Genomic DNA, 14,086 nt, shown 5'->3' on the forward strand with positions numbered 1-14,086 from the left:
CAAAGTTGTGTGTGTTGAGGAGGTGGGATTTGGTATGACAGCTCTCGGGGGATTTCTGAATGTAGCTGAGCTGCCAATAGGAGCATAAGTGATGAGAAATGCTGGTGATGGACTGGTTTTAATAGCGCCATGAGGGAGAGGACGGAGATTAGAGGATTGCAGGACTTTCTTAAAGGTAAATTAGGCCCTATACAGTGCAGGTCATAAGTAATCGGACAGTGGCAAAGTTCTGGATTTGAAATAAAACTGTGAAAAAGCTTTGAAGGCATTTATATCTTTATTAGGTGAGCTATATAGGAATCACAGCCCTTGAACACATAGTGACCAGGGGTGGGAATCGCCACAGACCCCCACCATACGATATTATCACAATGCTTGAGCCATGATACGATTCTCTTGTGATATTTGAAGAGTTGTGTTATGCGATTGTGATATATGGACATATATATTTTATTACTTTTGACTGCAAGTTGTTCCTCCCAAAGAGGACTAATGAGGTTTACACAGAATTGTGAAACAGAATTGTGATTTAGACCAATCAACAATTTAAAGAAAACACACTCTTTGCATTTACATATCAAGCAAATGTTTTTATTCGTGAAGCAGGCAAACAACATTTAAAACAGACTTCATTCTTACATATAATCCTATGATTATATGTATGGCCACATTTTATTTTTTATTTTTTTGTATTTATTTTTTTATGTTTTATTTATGTTTTATTTTATGTTAAATTCAGCAAAAACCACAGTAATTTTGTATTAAAATGTGCAGAAGTGTCTTCTCTGTAGAGGACGTCCTAACTTATATTCACTTTGAATAGAGGCACCCAAATTTTTGCATATATGCAATATGACCGTATTTATCAAATGCTTTTTATAAAGAGCAGTTTGCAATAGGTAAATGTAATGAAGGAGTCTTTCCTGACTGCATTACTGGACTCTTGGTGTTTCTGATTCTCACTACATCAGCGGAATCAAGTCCTGTTCATGGGCTTTGGGATAAGCGGGTTATCCACCGTGCTATCCAACCATTCCTAACTATAATCTAATGTATGTTAAATGTAGACGTCCCTGAGTCATTTGGAATTTTAAACAGTAGGACCAGCTCTGTTATAAACATACTAGATACCACTGCATATAAATCTGCCACATAAAAAATCACGCATTTTGAAAACAAACCCAAGTGCGGTGTTGTACATGAAAAATCATACAACCTGACCCGAAACTCGAATCCAAACCCAAACCCAAACGTATTGTCTGACTCCTTCAGGCTTGGGCTGGGTACTCTACTCATCAGAAAGATCAAGGCCGAAATGCATTGTGATAATCTGCTTGTCTAACAGGGGGTGGAATACACATTAAAATATTAATACGTAAATCAAATATTAATACTTGGGCCTCCGTTTATACTATTTTTAAACCAGAAATATCACATATGTGCATGTGTGTCCACACATCTACACTCTCAGAAATAAAGGTACTGAACTGTCACTGGGGTGGGACCCTCAAGGGTTCATCTCAGTACCTTTAGTCAGGGAACATAACTGAACCATAATCCACTGAAATGATATGTTCTAAGCTGTACTGACTCCACACACCCCGTCTCGTCTCCAGGCTTTTATTTTATTGTTCTGTTTTAAAAAATTTGGTTATGAAAATGTACGGATACATACTTTTCACCTGGAAAAACTTATTTAAGGTTCACAATCAGACCTTAAACCCACTGTTGTACCTTTGAGGGAACATTTACAGTGTTTGTACCTTGATGAACAAAAAATGTACCTGCACAGAACCTTAATTTCTAACAGTGTATACTCATGAAATAGTTATTTAAAATTAGTTATTTTTAAACTTTATTGGAGCAGAGAAGTTCTAACAACTTTAAAATTGAACAATTTTAGACTTTATGCCTGGTGTGAGGGCCATGGTAATACTGTTTTTATATACATCATTATGAACTTCACTGTCTCTAATAGAAGAGGCACTGTTCCTCATCTAAAACTGACCTGAGATGTCATAATTCAATGTTATCATAGTTAACCAACTATAATATGTAATTGTGCAGTAATATCATACACTATCTATACAGTTTGGTACTCCTGATCCAATTACGTGGTTTTACTGATTTTCCAATTGAAAAAAAGTGAACACAGCCTCTACAGAGAACACACTTCTGCACATTTTAATGTACAATTACAGTTTATTTGGTGATTTTTATACACAACCTTGTTTCTAAAAAGTTGGGATGCTGTGCAAATTGTAAATGAAAACAGAATGAAACGATATGCAAATCTTTTAAACTTTATATTTAATGAAAAATAGTACAAACACAACAAATGTTCAAACTGAGAAAGTTTGTTAAATATAGACCTATTTTGAATTTGATGCCAGCAACGTGTTTCAAAAAAGTTGGGACGGGGAAACAAAAGACTAGTAAAATAAAAAAAAACCTGTTGGAACATCTCACAACTAATTAGGTATATTGGCAACAGGTCAGTAATATGATTGAGTATTAAAAGAGAGGCTAAGTCCTTCAGAAGTAAAGCTGAAGAGGGGTTCACCACTCTGTGAAAGAAAAGTAGTGCAACATTTCAAGAATAACGTTTCTCAACATAAAATAGCAAAGAACTTAGAGACTTCACCATCTACGGTACATAATAACATTAAAAGGTTCAAAAAATCTGGAGAAATCTCTGTATGCAAGGGAAAAGGCTGAAAACTAGTATTTGCTGGTCGTGATCTTTGGGCCCTCAGTCAACACAGCATTAAAAACAGACATGATTCTGTAGTTGAAATCACTGCATGGACTTAGAAACACTTTGGAAAATCATTGTCTATGAAAACAGTTCATCACTGCATCCACAAATGCAAGTTAAAATTCTACCATGCAAAGAAGAAACCGTATATAAACAGGATCTGGAAACGCCGCCGCCTTCTCTGGGCCTGAGCTCATTTAGGATGGACTGAGGCAAAGTGGAAAATTGTCATGTGGTCCAACGAATCAAAATTTGAAAGTCCTCTTGGATATAATGGGCGCCGTCCAGGCTAAAGTGGAGAGGGACCATGGCTTCGTATTAAAAGAGTCCGGGTGCTAAACTGGTCTGCCCGCAGTCCAGACCAGGAAAACATTAAATGTGGCCTGTGAAAAAGTTATGGCACCTTTTGTATTCTTTGTTTTATTTCTTTCTCAGCAAATGGTGTGAAATTGTGAATTCAGTTGTCATGTTTAAGTGTGTTCACTGCATTATTTTCATGCAGAAAATCAATAAAGCATGTCATTTGTCTGAAGGTGTTTAAACCTTTGTGTATTAAATACATAAAGTATATGAAGTACATCATGCTTGATTTGATGTCTAACTGGGACAGGCTTATCCCCTGGGTGTCTGACATGAAGCTGTACTTTGATAGAACTCGTGAAAGGGCCTGAATTCCCACTGAGGATTTCAGCGAATGATGACAGAGTGAAAGGTTAATTAGATCGCAAAGGGAAAAGAGGAGCGCAGTTGAAAGAAAAGAAGAAAGGATGAGAGAGGACGCAAAAGGATCCTGGCTCTCGTCTGGGTTTTGGCTTCAGGACTAATCTGGATACAAACCTGCAGATAAACATGATCAATTCATCTTTCTGGGAATTTTTTTTCAAGGCATTAATTTTGGTGGCGTGGTTTGTTTTCCAAACTGTTTCCCTGTTCACCTGAGGGAGGCGTTGGATGTTGGATCATTTTTCTGTTTAGAAGGATTATTTGTCTTATTTCCAGCGTTCAGCATCTGGTCACAGTCTTGTAAAGTTCATCTGTGGATCTTTATGGCTGTGCACTGTGGATAAGTGAAGTTCAGCTGATCCGGGCTGGAGGAGCCAGCAACAGGAAGAAGTGAGGTAGAGGAGTTTGTTGTGAAGCAGAAGCTGAAGGAGTGATAAAAGAAGGGATCGGGAGAGAGGATGAGTGTGAGATGGGAGACGGAGGGCTTGCAGACAGTGGGCATCGTCTGCCTGGTGTTCATGTTCCTCAAACTCATGCACTTACTTGGACTTATAGACATCACGGAGACAGGTGAGAGAGAGAGAGAGAGTGAGAGAGAGTGAGAGTGAGAGATAGTGAGAGAGAGAGAGAGTGAGAGAGATCAGACTTTGAGGGATCCCCAGATTGCTTTGCGATGTACGGTAGTCTTGCTGTAGTTTAAGGGTGGGCGATATGGCAGAAGTGTAATATCGCAATACTCAAAGGCATCTTTATGATAAACGATATTTATCACGATTAGGGATGTGCACAGATACTCCATACTTGGTTGACCGTTCCAGGGGTCAATATTTGAATACTGAAATCGGTAATTGGGTATTTGTTATGTTCTATCACAGGAAGACGAAAAAATATAAGGACTATTTTTTCGAATTAGTTTAAACTGCAGTCCCACAATGAAAAAAACTGTTTAAAACCAATTAAGTATTCAGATCTTACTTATTTACAGGATTATGTTATGATCTATTTAAATCCAAGGCATTAATTGAGATAGTAATAAGACAAATATATACAATATCATCATTTATAGGGTACTTTGTGATGAGAGTGGTGTCGGTCCCAAACCCTGACCCCTACATTTACACTTGTGAAAAAAATTAGACTTACATTCTTTGAAAGTGAAACACAAAGTGTTTTAGTCTGTAGGCGGAGCCTCATTTTAGCCGCACCCCTGCATTTTAAAGCTGCATCCCTGTCCCTCATGGCCACATGGTGAGCAGTTAGATCTCACTGTTTTGAAGTAAATGTGTCTCAATGTCTGAAAATCAGTGTGGAACATTAAGAATTGTCACTACCGAAGCAAAGATTTTCTGCAAAAAGTGAACTTTTTTGTGTTTTAATGAAAAACATTATAATTGTATGAGTGTACAGCTGTTCAAAGCTGTTGCTGGTCATGACCTGACTAGCGTTTTTTGAGTTCTGCTTAAAATGAGCTAAAACTGTCACTACCGAAACAGTCACCACTGAAACACTTGTTAAAGTGTCAGTACGGTTATGAATGTTTTGGTAGTGCGAAAATTGAATGTTCAGTTATTTTTAAAAATAAAATAAACATAATTAAAGTATAGGGTCACTCAGGGCGAAAGAAATTTAGACTAAAGTCCAAGTCAGAAGTCTGAAATCAGAACTCTGACTTAACCAGTTCAGTAGAATGATCCACATACATGCTAGCAACTCAGTGAAATGACCCACTAGTCTGTTATGCTTTAACTGGACCATCAAATATGCCTGTTTTGCTTATATTTGTGAGTAATTATGTATTACACTTTCTATTCTGAAACCCAAGAGCTCATTGCTAAGGCTGCTTTGTTAAGGAAGTTAGCAGAGAAGTTAGCATGGCCAAATAAAGGCGAGGCTTTATCACTAACCAGGTTAGCTAAGTTCGACGCAAACTGCTGGCTAACTAATTGATATTAGCTAAAGTCCAGAAACAATAAAAAGACATTTCTCTGACAGACTAACACATTTACACATCATCTAGACGACGAGTCCTCATCAGCATTCAACACTGTGCTGGTTAGCTGTAGCATTAGCCTATTAGCTTATCTGAAGAGGCAGTCTCCATTAGTCCTACCGATTGTTACTTGCCTATTTTTGCATAATAAATTGAATTGAATTGAATTCAGAACCATCAGCCAGCTGTGTTTGCACACAGAGGAATTAGACCTCTGCATTTAACCCAACTGTGCAGTGAAACGCCCACATACATGCACACTAGTGAACACACACACTAGGGGGCAGTGAGCACACTTGCCTATCCACAGCGCCTGGGGAAAAACTGGGGGTTAGGTGTCTTGCTCAAGGGCACTTCAGCCACGTACTGTCGGCCGAGGGGATCGAGGCGGCGACTTTCCGGTCACAGGGCTGGTTCCCTAACCCCCTAGCCCACGACTGCCCCACAACGCATATCCTCAAATACATTCTTTGTTGCTTTTACCATCCTTTGTCAACCAAATATCCATTTCTGATCTCTTATGCATATGCAAATGTCAAAATTGGTCAGAATGCACATCATTGATCACCACATATATGTTTTTTTCTGAGGTGAACATTTGAAGCAGACACAATACATAACTGACCAGTGAAATACTGATGATATCTGCAATGTATTCAGGAAAGCATATCGTCACGTTGCTCTTCCACACTGTAACATGTTTGCATGCATATCTGTGCTTGTAAATATCAGAGAAAAAAAAAGTGTTGCCTGAACGTTCCTGATCTTTTTGGTGACTCTACATGCTTTTACTTGACTTGACTCTTTTTCTCTTTTCTCCCCTTTTCACTCTGTCTCTTCTCTCTATCATCCACGTATCTCCCTCCCTCTCTCACTGTTTTGTTGGTGTGTGTGTGTATGTGTGTGTGTTTTTGTGTATGTGCACGTAAAGACGGTGAGTATAAGCACGGTGAAAACCAACCCGACTGTTTTTTCGCTTCAAGTTTCTTCCTCTTCCTTGTCGTTCTTCAGTAAACTCTTCTCCGTTTGCACCATGTTCTGTTCGGTCGTTCTCCACGTCCCTCAGTTCTGTCTTTTACTGTGTGATTGGTTTGGAGGAGACTGTTTTTACTAATTCAGCTCAACTCATTAATCCCTTCAACCTTAAAAGGTGGGCCCACACTTCAGTGGACCTAGCTATGCTCCGCCCACAAATGACGGTGAGTACAAGTGCATAGTTTTTGCTGCTAGGTTGGACAAGCTTTACAGAATGAGAGCAAAAATCTCGTTTTAGCCTAATACGAAAATGAGTTTATGTTGTGTTTTTAAGCTAATGTTAGCACAGTGGCTAAAGTTGCCTTTGAATTAGCTACAGTAGAGTCCAGTGCAGTGTGTTAAACTGCCAACTCAAGGTGTTTTCACACCTACCTGGTTTTGTGCCGCCAAAATGAACTTTTCCTTTAATTCGGTTTATTTTGGCGAGTGTGAACGCTCAGGTGAAAGTGAATTTTACTAATTTTACTAGACACTCATGGTGTTACTGCAGTTTGAGCTGTGGCTTATAATGGCAGGTGAGCAATGAGCAATGCATTTGATTTTGACACACGCAAAGTTTTTGATACAACACTTTGACATAATTGAACAAATTGGTCATAACAGGATAACAATTTAGCCTTTTTTATTGCTTTAACTTTGATACTTGTAGATGTTATGCATCTCTGTTTTCACGCAAGGTTATACGTTTTTATCAAGAATATACAGGATGGAAAGATCTGGATTTTATGCAATGATAATTTAGCGAAAGCTTTAATTGTTTCTTAGCAGAAATGGTGACAAAAGTGAAAGTAACTCAGTGCTTTTATTCCCACTAAATTTCTGACCTACACTTTTAAAAAAGATGGTTGTTCAAGGTTCTTTAGTAAAGAAAATGGTTCTATATAGAACCATGAACACTCAAAGAACCATTTGCATGATTAAAGCGTTCTTTAGATTGATGGAGAATGTGCTGTAGATGGTTCTATATGGAACCTTTTTGAATATGGTTCTGTGTAGCACCATAAAGTTTCTTTGATTGTTACGATGTCAAGTTTGTAACTATAGAAGAACCCTTTCGGGTGCTAAACAGAACCCTTTTCAAAAAGCTTCTATATATAACTGTCTATAGCACATTCTGCATCAATCTCAAGAACGCTTTAATCATGCAAAGGGTTCTTTGAGAGTTCATGGTTCTATATAGAACCATTTTCTTTACTAAAGAACCTTGAAGAACCATCCTTTTTAAGAGGGTATCAGTGAACATCCATGTGCATAATTTGGTCCACTTTGGATGTTGCAGTGTGAATCCAACCAAACCAAATGAAAGTGATACAGTGTCACAAAAAACAAACTCTTTAGCAAACAAACTTGTTGTGAAAACAGCCTAAAAGTTGTGCAGCGACTCTCAACAGTGTAGTGGTCTAATACAGTTTCTCATTATGTTGAATGAGATTTTGGCCAGCGTTTTGGGAAGCTTGTCCAGCAACACTTTCTATGATAGAACTCATTTGTGTGCAGAGCATGAATGGGTGAAGTCCTCATACTTATAACTGCATATCTTACGCAGCAGTTTCATCACAGTTACAGAGTAGTTCAATGTAGCCTAGACTTTAGAGGGTTGATAAAATATGAGTCTTTTAAAGCCTAAATCTTGAGCTGAAACTAAACTGCACTAGTTCTACAATTACAGCAGTATTAAACCTCCAAATCCAGATCCAGGGTCCAGTCTTTAAAGGAAATATTTCAGTCTTGCAATTAATGTGATGCTGATTCAGAACAAACAAAACAAACAAAAAAAATTTACTCGTCTCAAATGTAGGTATAATACATTTTGTTGTATTATATGTACACCGATCAGGCATAACATTCTGACCACCTCCTTGTTTCTGCGCTCATTGTCCATTTTATCAGCTCCACTTACTATATAGGTGCACTTTGTAGTTCTACAGTTACAGACTGTAGTCCATCTGTTGCTCTGCATACTTTGTTAGCCCCCTTTTACCCTGTTCTTCAGTGGTCAGGACCCCCATGGACCCTCACAGAGCAGGTACTATATGTGTGGTGGATCATTCTCAGCACTGCAGTAACACTGATGTGGTGGTGGTGTGTTAGTGTGTGTTGTGCTGGTCTGAGTGGATCAGACTCAGCAGTGCTGCTGGAGTTTTTAAACACCTCAGTGACACTGCTGGACTGAGAATAATCCACCAACCAAAAATATCCAGCCAACAGCGTCCTGTGGGCAGCATCCTGTGACCACTGATGAAGGACTAGAGGATGACCAACACAAACTGTGCAGCAGCAGATGAGCTATCGTCTCTGACTTTACATCTACAAGGTGGCCTGCAAGGTAAGAGTGTCTAATAGAGTGGACAGTGAGTGGACACAGTGTTTAAAACTCCAGCAGCACTGCTGTGTCTGATCCACTCGTACCAGCACAACACACACTAACACACCACCACCACATCTGTCTCACTGCAGTGCTGAGAATGATCCACCACCCAAATAGTACCTGCTCTGTGAGGGTCCACGGGGTTCCTGACCACCGAAGAACAGGGTAAAAGGGGGCTAACAAAGTATGCGGAGAAACAGATGGACTACAGTCTGTAACTGTAGAACTACAAAGTGCACCTATATAGTAAGTGGAGCTGATAAAATGGACAATGAGCGTAGAAACAAGGAGGTGGTCACAATGTTATGCCTGATCGGTGTACATGTTTGAGATCTACGTCCATGAATGTAGAATCTATGAGCTATGTAGAATGTAGAAGCAAAAAATGAACCTCATGAAAAATGGACATAGCTAAAGGCGAATTCGTAGAACATCTCAATATAAGGAGCAACTGGTAAAGTCATAGTTTGGTGGGAAAAAAAAATCCCTTGCCTCAAGTAGAGTGGACCACACAAAACATGTCTATGTCTACAGATACTAGTACGTCATGAACCAAATGATAAAGTCTATTAGAGATAAGTAAACACTCAACATGCTGTAAGCTACCGTTACTGTTTAGCTACATTAGCCTTGTAGCTGCAGCTAAAAACCTAAAGAACCCAACTTTAGATACCAAACATGGCTGATTGACTACCTTTGATTAAAGTGGGTATTGTGAAAAATTAAGTGTTGACCAAATTATTGCTTTAATATCATATGTGAAATTGGATGCATGTTTCTAGCACTACTGAAAACATAGGAGCTGAGATGCTACTGAAGGGGAAATTCCAATTTTTCAAAATTTCTGCGTAACTAAATGGCTAAGAAGTTAACACAGTCATTCAGAGTGGTTTAGTATGAAATGCTCCATTATAGAGAAACACTGGTGGTGATAGGAACCAGACGTCCAACTCTAAAAACTCCCTCACAGAAAGTTACTACTACAATTACATGGTTATGAATACACTGCCTGCTACCTGAGACACTGTTTTACGATAGTTTTACGAAATGCTTTTGGCCTTAAATCTATTTTTTCATTCATTTATGGTGGAGAGGTACACAAATCAATAATCAATACCTTTAAAAGCTCAGAAGATACATGTGGGTTCACTGGTGGTTCTGAATAGTAAATAAAATGGTTATATTTGGGTCATAGACATGGTGACCCCTGGTTCCTATCACCACGACTGAAATCAGTCAGTAAGTTTCTCTACAATGAACCATTTCACGTCAAACCACTCTAAATGACTTTGTTTACATGTCAATGATTGAGTTCTGCAGAAATTTTCAAAAATGAGTGGAATTCTCCTTTAAGCCAGTAATGTTTAGCTGTAGTCACATCATTACAATAGTAATGAATGGTAGTGCTCTCCTTTTTTTGAAGTTATTTAGCCAATTTCACATTAACCAATCACACAGAACGTGAAAGTGCTTCCCTTTATTTCAAGTTTCCACCTCTGTCTGTCTCACTGTCTCTCTCTCGGTGTTTCTGTCTCTCTCTCCCTCTCTCTCTCTCTCTCTCTCTCTGACTCTCTCCCTCTCTTGCTTTTCTTCCACTGTTTTGCTAACTCTTTCTCAATCTCACTCCCCCCTTCTCCTCTCCTCCTTCCCTTGCTGCCACTTGCTTGTTCACTCCATCCTGTCCTTTTAACCTGCATCCCATTGACTCACCCCTTTCCCTGCCCTCTCCCTGCCCTCTCCCTGCCCCCCCCCCTTTCTGTCTTGCGTCGCTCTTTTTCTCCCATAGACAGCAGTGACAGTGACTTGGAGCTGTCCACCGTCCGGCATCAGCCAGAGGGCCTGGAGCAGCTGCAGGCTCAGACCAAGTTCACCAAGAAGGAGCTGCAGTCCCTCTACAGGGGCTTCAAAAACGTGAGGACCTGTCAGTCAAGTTGGGCTGTGAAAGACGGGAGGGGAGGGTTAGTTCAGGTTGGGAGGTATTTTGGGTGGGTAGAGTTGGTTTGGGTGTGAGGCATTTTGGGTGGGAAGGATTAGTTTGGGCTAGGGGCATTGTGGGTAGGAAGGATTGATTTGGGTTGGGGGGCATTTTGGGTGTGAAGAATTGGTTTCGGTTGGGGGCATTGTGGGTAGGAATGATTGGCTTGGGTTGGGGAGAATTTTGGGTGGGAAGTGTTGGTTTGGGTCGGGACATTTTGGGTGGGAAGGATTAGGGACATTTTGGCTGGGAAGGACTGGTTTGGGTTGGGGCATTTTGAGTGATAAGGGTTGGTATGGGATGTGGGCATTTTGGGTGATAAGGGTTGGTTTGGGATGTGGCCATTTTGGGTGATAAGGGTTGGTTTGGGATGTGGCCATTTTGGGTGATAAGGGTTGGTTTGGGATGTGGCCATTTTGGGTGATAAGGGTTGGTTTGGGATGTGGCCATTTTGGGTGATAAGGGTTGGTTTGGGATGTGGCCATTTTGGGTGATAAGGGTTGGTATGGGATGTGGCCATTTTGGGTGATAAGGGTGGTATGGGTGGGCCATTTGGGTGATAAGGGTTGGTATGGGATGTGGCCATTTTGGGTGATAAGGGTTGGTATGGGATGTGGCCATTTTGGGTGATAAGGGTTGGTTTGGGTGGGAGAGCCTTTTGAGTGGAAACGATTGGGGTTGCAGTCATTTTTGGCTGGTAAGGGTTGGTTTGGCTTGGAGAGGCATTTTGATTAGTGAGGGCAAGTTTGATGGGCAGGTGTTATGTTCCTGCTAAGATGTGTCACTTGTAACAGGAGGGTTGGTTTGAGTTGAGGGCATTCTGAGTAGTTAGAATGGATTTCGGTGGTGGGGTAGTTTGGGCCATAGGGCTGCACAAATAATCACATTTTTATTGTCAGCATGATATGAATTTCCACAGTGAGCACACTGTTAGCATTAAATCACATGTACATAGTTAGATTGGTGGCAGAGGAGGTGTCTAATTTTAGAGTAGTGGTGTTCTCTAATGAGTCAGGCTCAAACCACAGTCACCTGCATATAGAGTGAATAACTGCTGTAAAGCATGAACAAACCACACCAATGTGTACAGCTTAAAAAGTGCTCTATTATAAACTACTAGCTTGTAATAATATTGTAATGGCTACTGTCACAACAAACCTGCATCACCATAAGGAGCATTTCAAAGAATTCAATAGTATTTTTTTGTGGGATCATATAGAACAATCTGTTCAGGAAATGCTGAAAGTTCTGACAGTCTTACATAAATGTAAATATATATATCAATGCTGCGACACAACAGACAAAAGTGTCAGCAGTACAGAAATCCAGTGTAAATGGAGATGTAGGACAGGGAGCTGAGCTGCTGTGGGTTTAATTAGACCTTTAATGAGTCCCTCTTTTTCTTTCCATTTCAGGAATGCCCCAGCGGGCTGGTCGATGAGGAAACTTTCAAGACAATCTACTCTCAGTTTTTTCCTCAAGGAGGTAATGAAGACCTCATTTCATCCCCTTCACAAATGCGTTCAATCAGTCGATTAAGCTGCTGTCATCAGAGGTAGAATACACATTTAATTTTCGATGACGAAAGTGCCAGACTTGAGCCTCGCGTTCTCTTCCTGTTCTCAGATGCCACTACATACGCCCATTTCCTGTTCAATGCATTTGATCTGGACAGAAACGGGTCCATTCGCTTTGAGGTGAGCAGTCCTGTGACCTCACCCATTACATGATTTTCTCTGTCCATCTTCTCCGATGGTGTTGTATTTCATGAAAGTACTATTTCATTAGTCTGATATATGTTTAGATATTCTATTTGTGTCATTTGGTCTGATGTTTTTGTCTGTAGTAGGACTTTGTGAATGGTCTATTAGATGTTTTGTCTATGGCAAGACTTTGTGAATGGTCTGGTAGATGTTTTTTTTTCTATGGCAAGATTTTGTAAATGGTCTGGTAGATGTTTTTTTTCTATGGCAAGATTTTGTAAATGGTCTGGTAGATGTTTTTGCCTATGGTAGGACTTTGTGAAGGGACTATTATATGTTTTGTATATGGCAAGACTTTGTGAATGGTCTGGTAGATGTTTTGGTCCATGGTAGGGCTTTGTGAATAGTCTATTAGATGTTTTGTCTATAGCAAGACTTTGTGAATGGTCATGTAGATGTTTTTGTTTATGGAAAGACTTTGTGAATGCTCTGGTAGATGTTTTTGTCTATGGTATAATTTTATGAATGGTCTAATAGACGGTTGTTCTGTGGCAAGACTTTGTGAATGGTCTGGTAGATGTTTTTTTGTCTATGGTAGGACTTTCTGAATGGTCTAACAGATGTTTCCTATGGCAGGACTTTGTGATTGGTCTTTCGGTGCTCCTGAGAGGCTCTGTGACAGAAAAACTGAACTGGGCCTTCAACCTTTACGACATCAACAAAGATGGGTACATCACCAAAGAGGTATCCTATGACTTATTATGTTTGTTTTCTTTCCTATTACATATAGTGACCGAGCTATGCTAACAAAACAGAAACTACATTCTGTTTAGTTACACATCTTATTTCTGAGTCTTTTTCAAGGTTTCTTCTGAACTTTTTAATGAGAAAAACAGTCTTCTTGAAAATTCTGTATTTATGTGTAAAGTCCCATCATCAACACTGGCCAGAAAACTGGCTCTTCTTTTACTTCTAAGAGCTGCAGCACCATCTGCTGGATGCTTAAACATATTTAAAAAGCAGCCATATCTATTGCCTGATGAATAAAGCTGTTTGCTTGTATGTTTGTATGTGTGAACTCTGTGTCTGTAGGAAATGCTTCTGATCATGAAGTCTATCTATGATATGATGGGTCGGTACACTTACCCCAGTGTAAGAGACGAAGCCCCATCTGAACACGTGGAAAAGTTCTTCCAGGTAATTCTGATGATTGGCAGACAGACTGACACATACACACACACACACACACACACACACACCCACACACACACACACTATAACACTACTTTGTGCTCTGATGATGTCTCTGCTTCCTGCAGAAAATGGACAGAAATCGAGATGGTGTGGTCACTATTGAGGAGTTCATCGAGACGTGTCAGAAGGTGAGAAGAAGCAAAGCGCAGTTGAATTTTCTATTGATTTTCGCTTTGACTGAGTAACAAACTAAATAAATCATTAACATACTGTAACAGCAGTCCTTACGCCTAGACTCATTGGCTATTTCATAGGAATAGACTGCATCCCATCCATAGGT

The 14,086-nt window shown here is 39.9% G+C and overlaps 1 protein-coding gene across 1 annotated transcript in view; it reads left to right on the forward strand.

Annotated features, from left to right (window-relative positions):
* kcnip3a (Kv channel interacting protein 3a, calsenilin) overlaps positions 1 to 14,086 on the forward strand; it is a 106,436-nt gene that overhangs the window by 87,509 nt on the left and 4,841 nt on the right. Inside the window, exons 3-9 of the mRNA XM_036578263.1 lie at positions 6,403 to 6,405; positions 10,661 to 10,785; positions 12,265 to 12,334; positions 12,476 to 12,546; positions 13,189 to 13,296; positions 13,645 to 13,749; positions 13,872 to 13,934. Of these exons, the coding sequence (XP_036434156.1) occupies positions 6,403 to 6,405; positions 10,661 to 10,785; positions 12,265 to 12,334; positions 12,476 to 12,546; positions 13,189 to 13,296; positions 13,645 to 13,749; positions 13,872 to 13,934 (545 nt within the window). The remainder of the gene's footprint in view (positions 1 to 6,402; positions 6,406 to 10,660; positions 10,786 to 12,264; positions 12,335 to 12,475; positions 12,547 to 13,188; positions 13,297 to 13,644; positions 13,750 to 13,871; positions 13,935 to 14,086) is intronic.

Source organism: Colossoma macropomum, unplaced genomic scaffold (genome assembly GCF_904425465.1).
Source record: "Colossoma macropomum unplaced genomic scaffold, Colossoma_macropomum, whole genome shotgun sequence".
NCBI classification, from domain to species: Eukaryota; Metazoa; Chordata; class Actinopteri; order Characiformes; family Serrasalmidae; genus Colossoma; species Colossoma macropomum.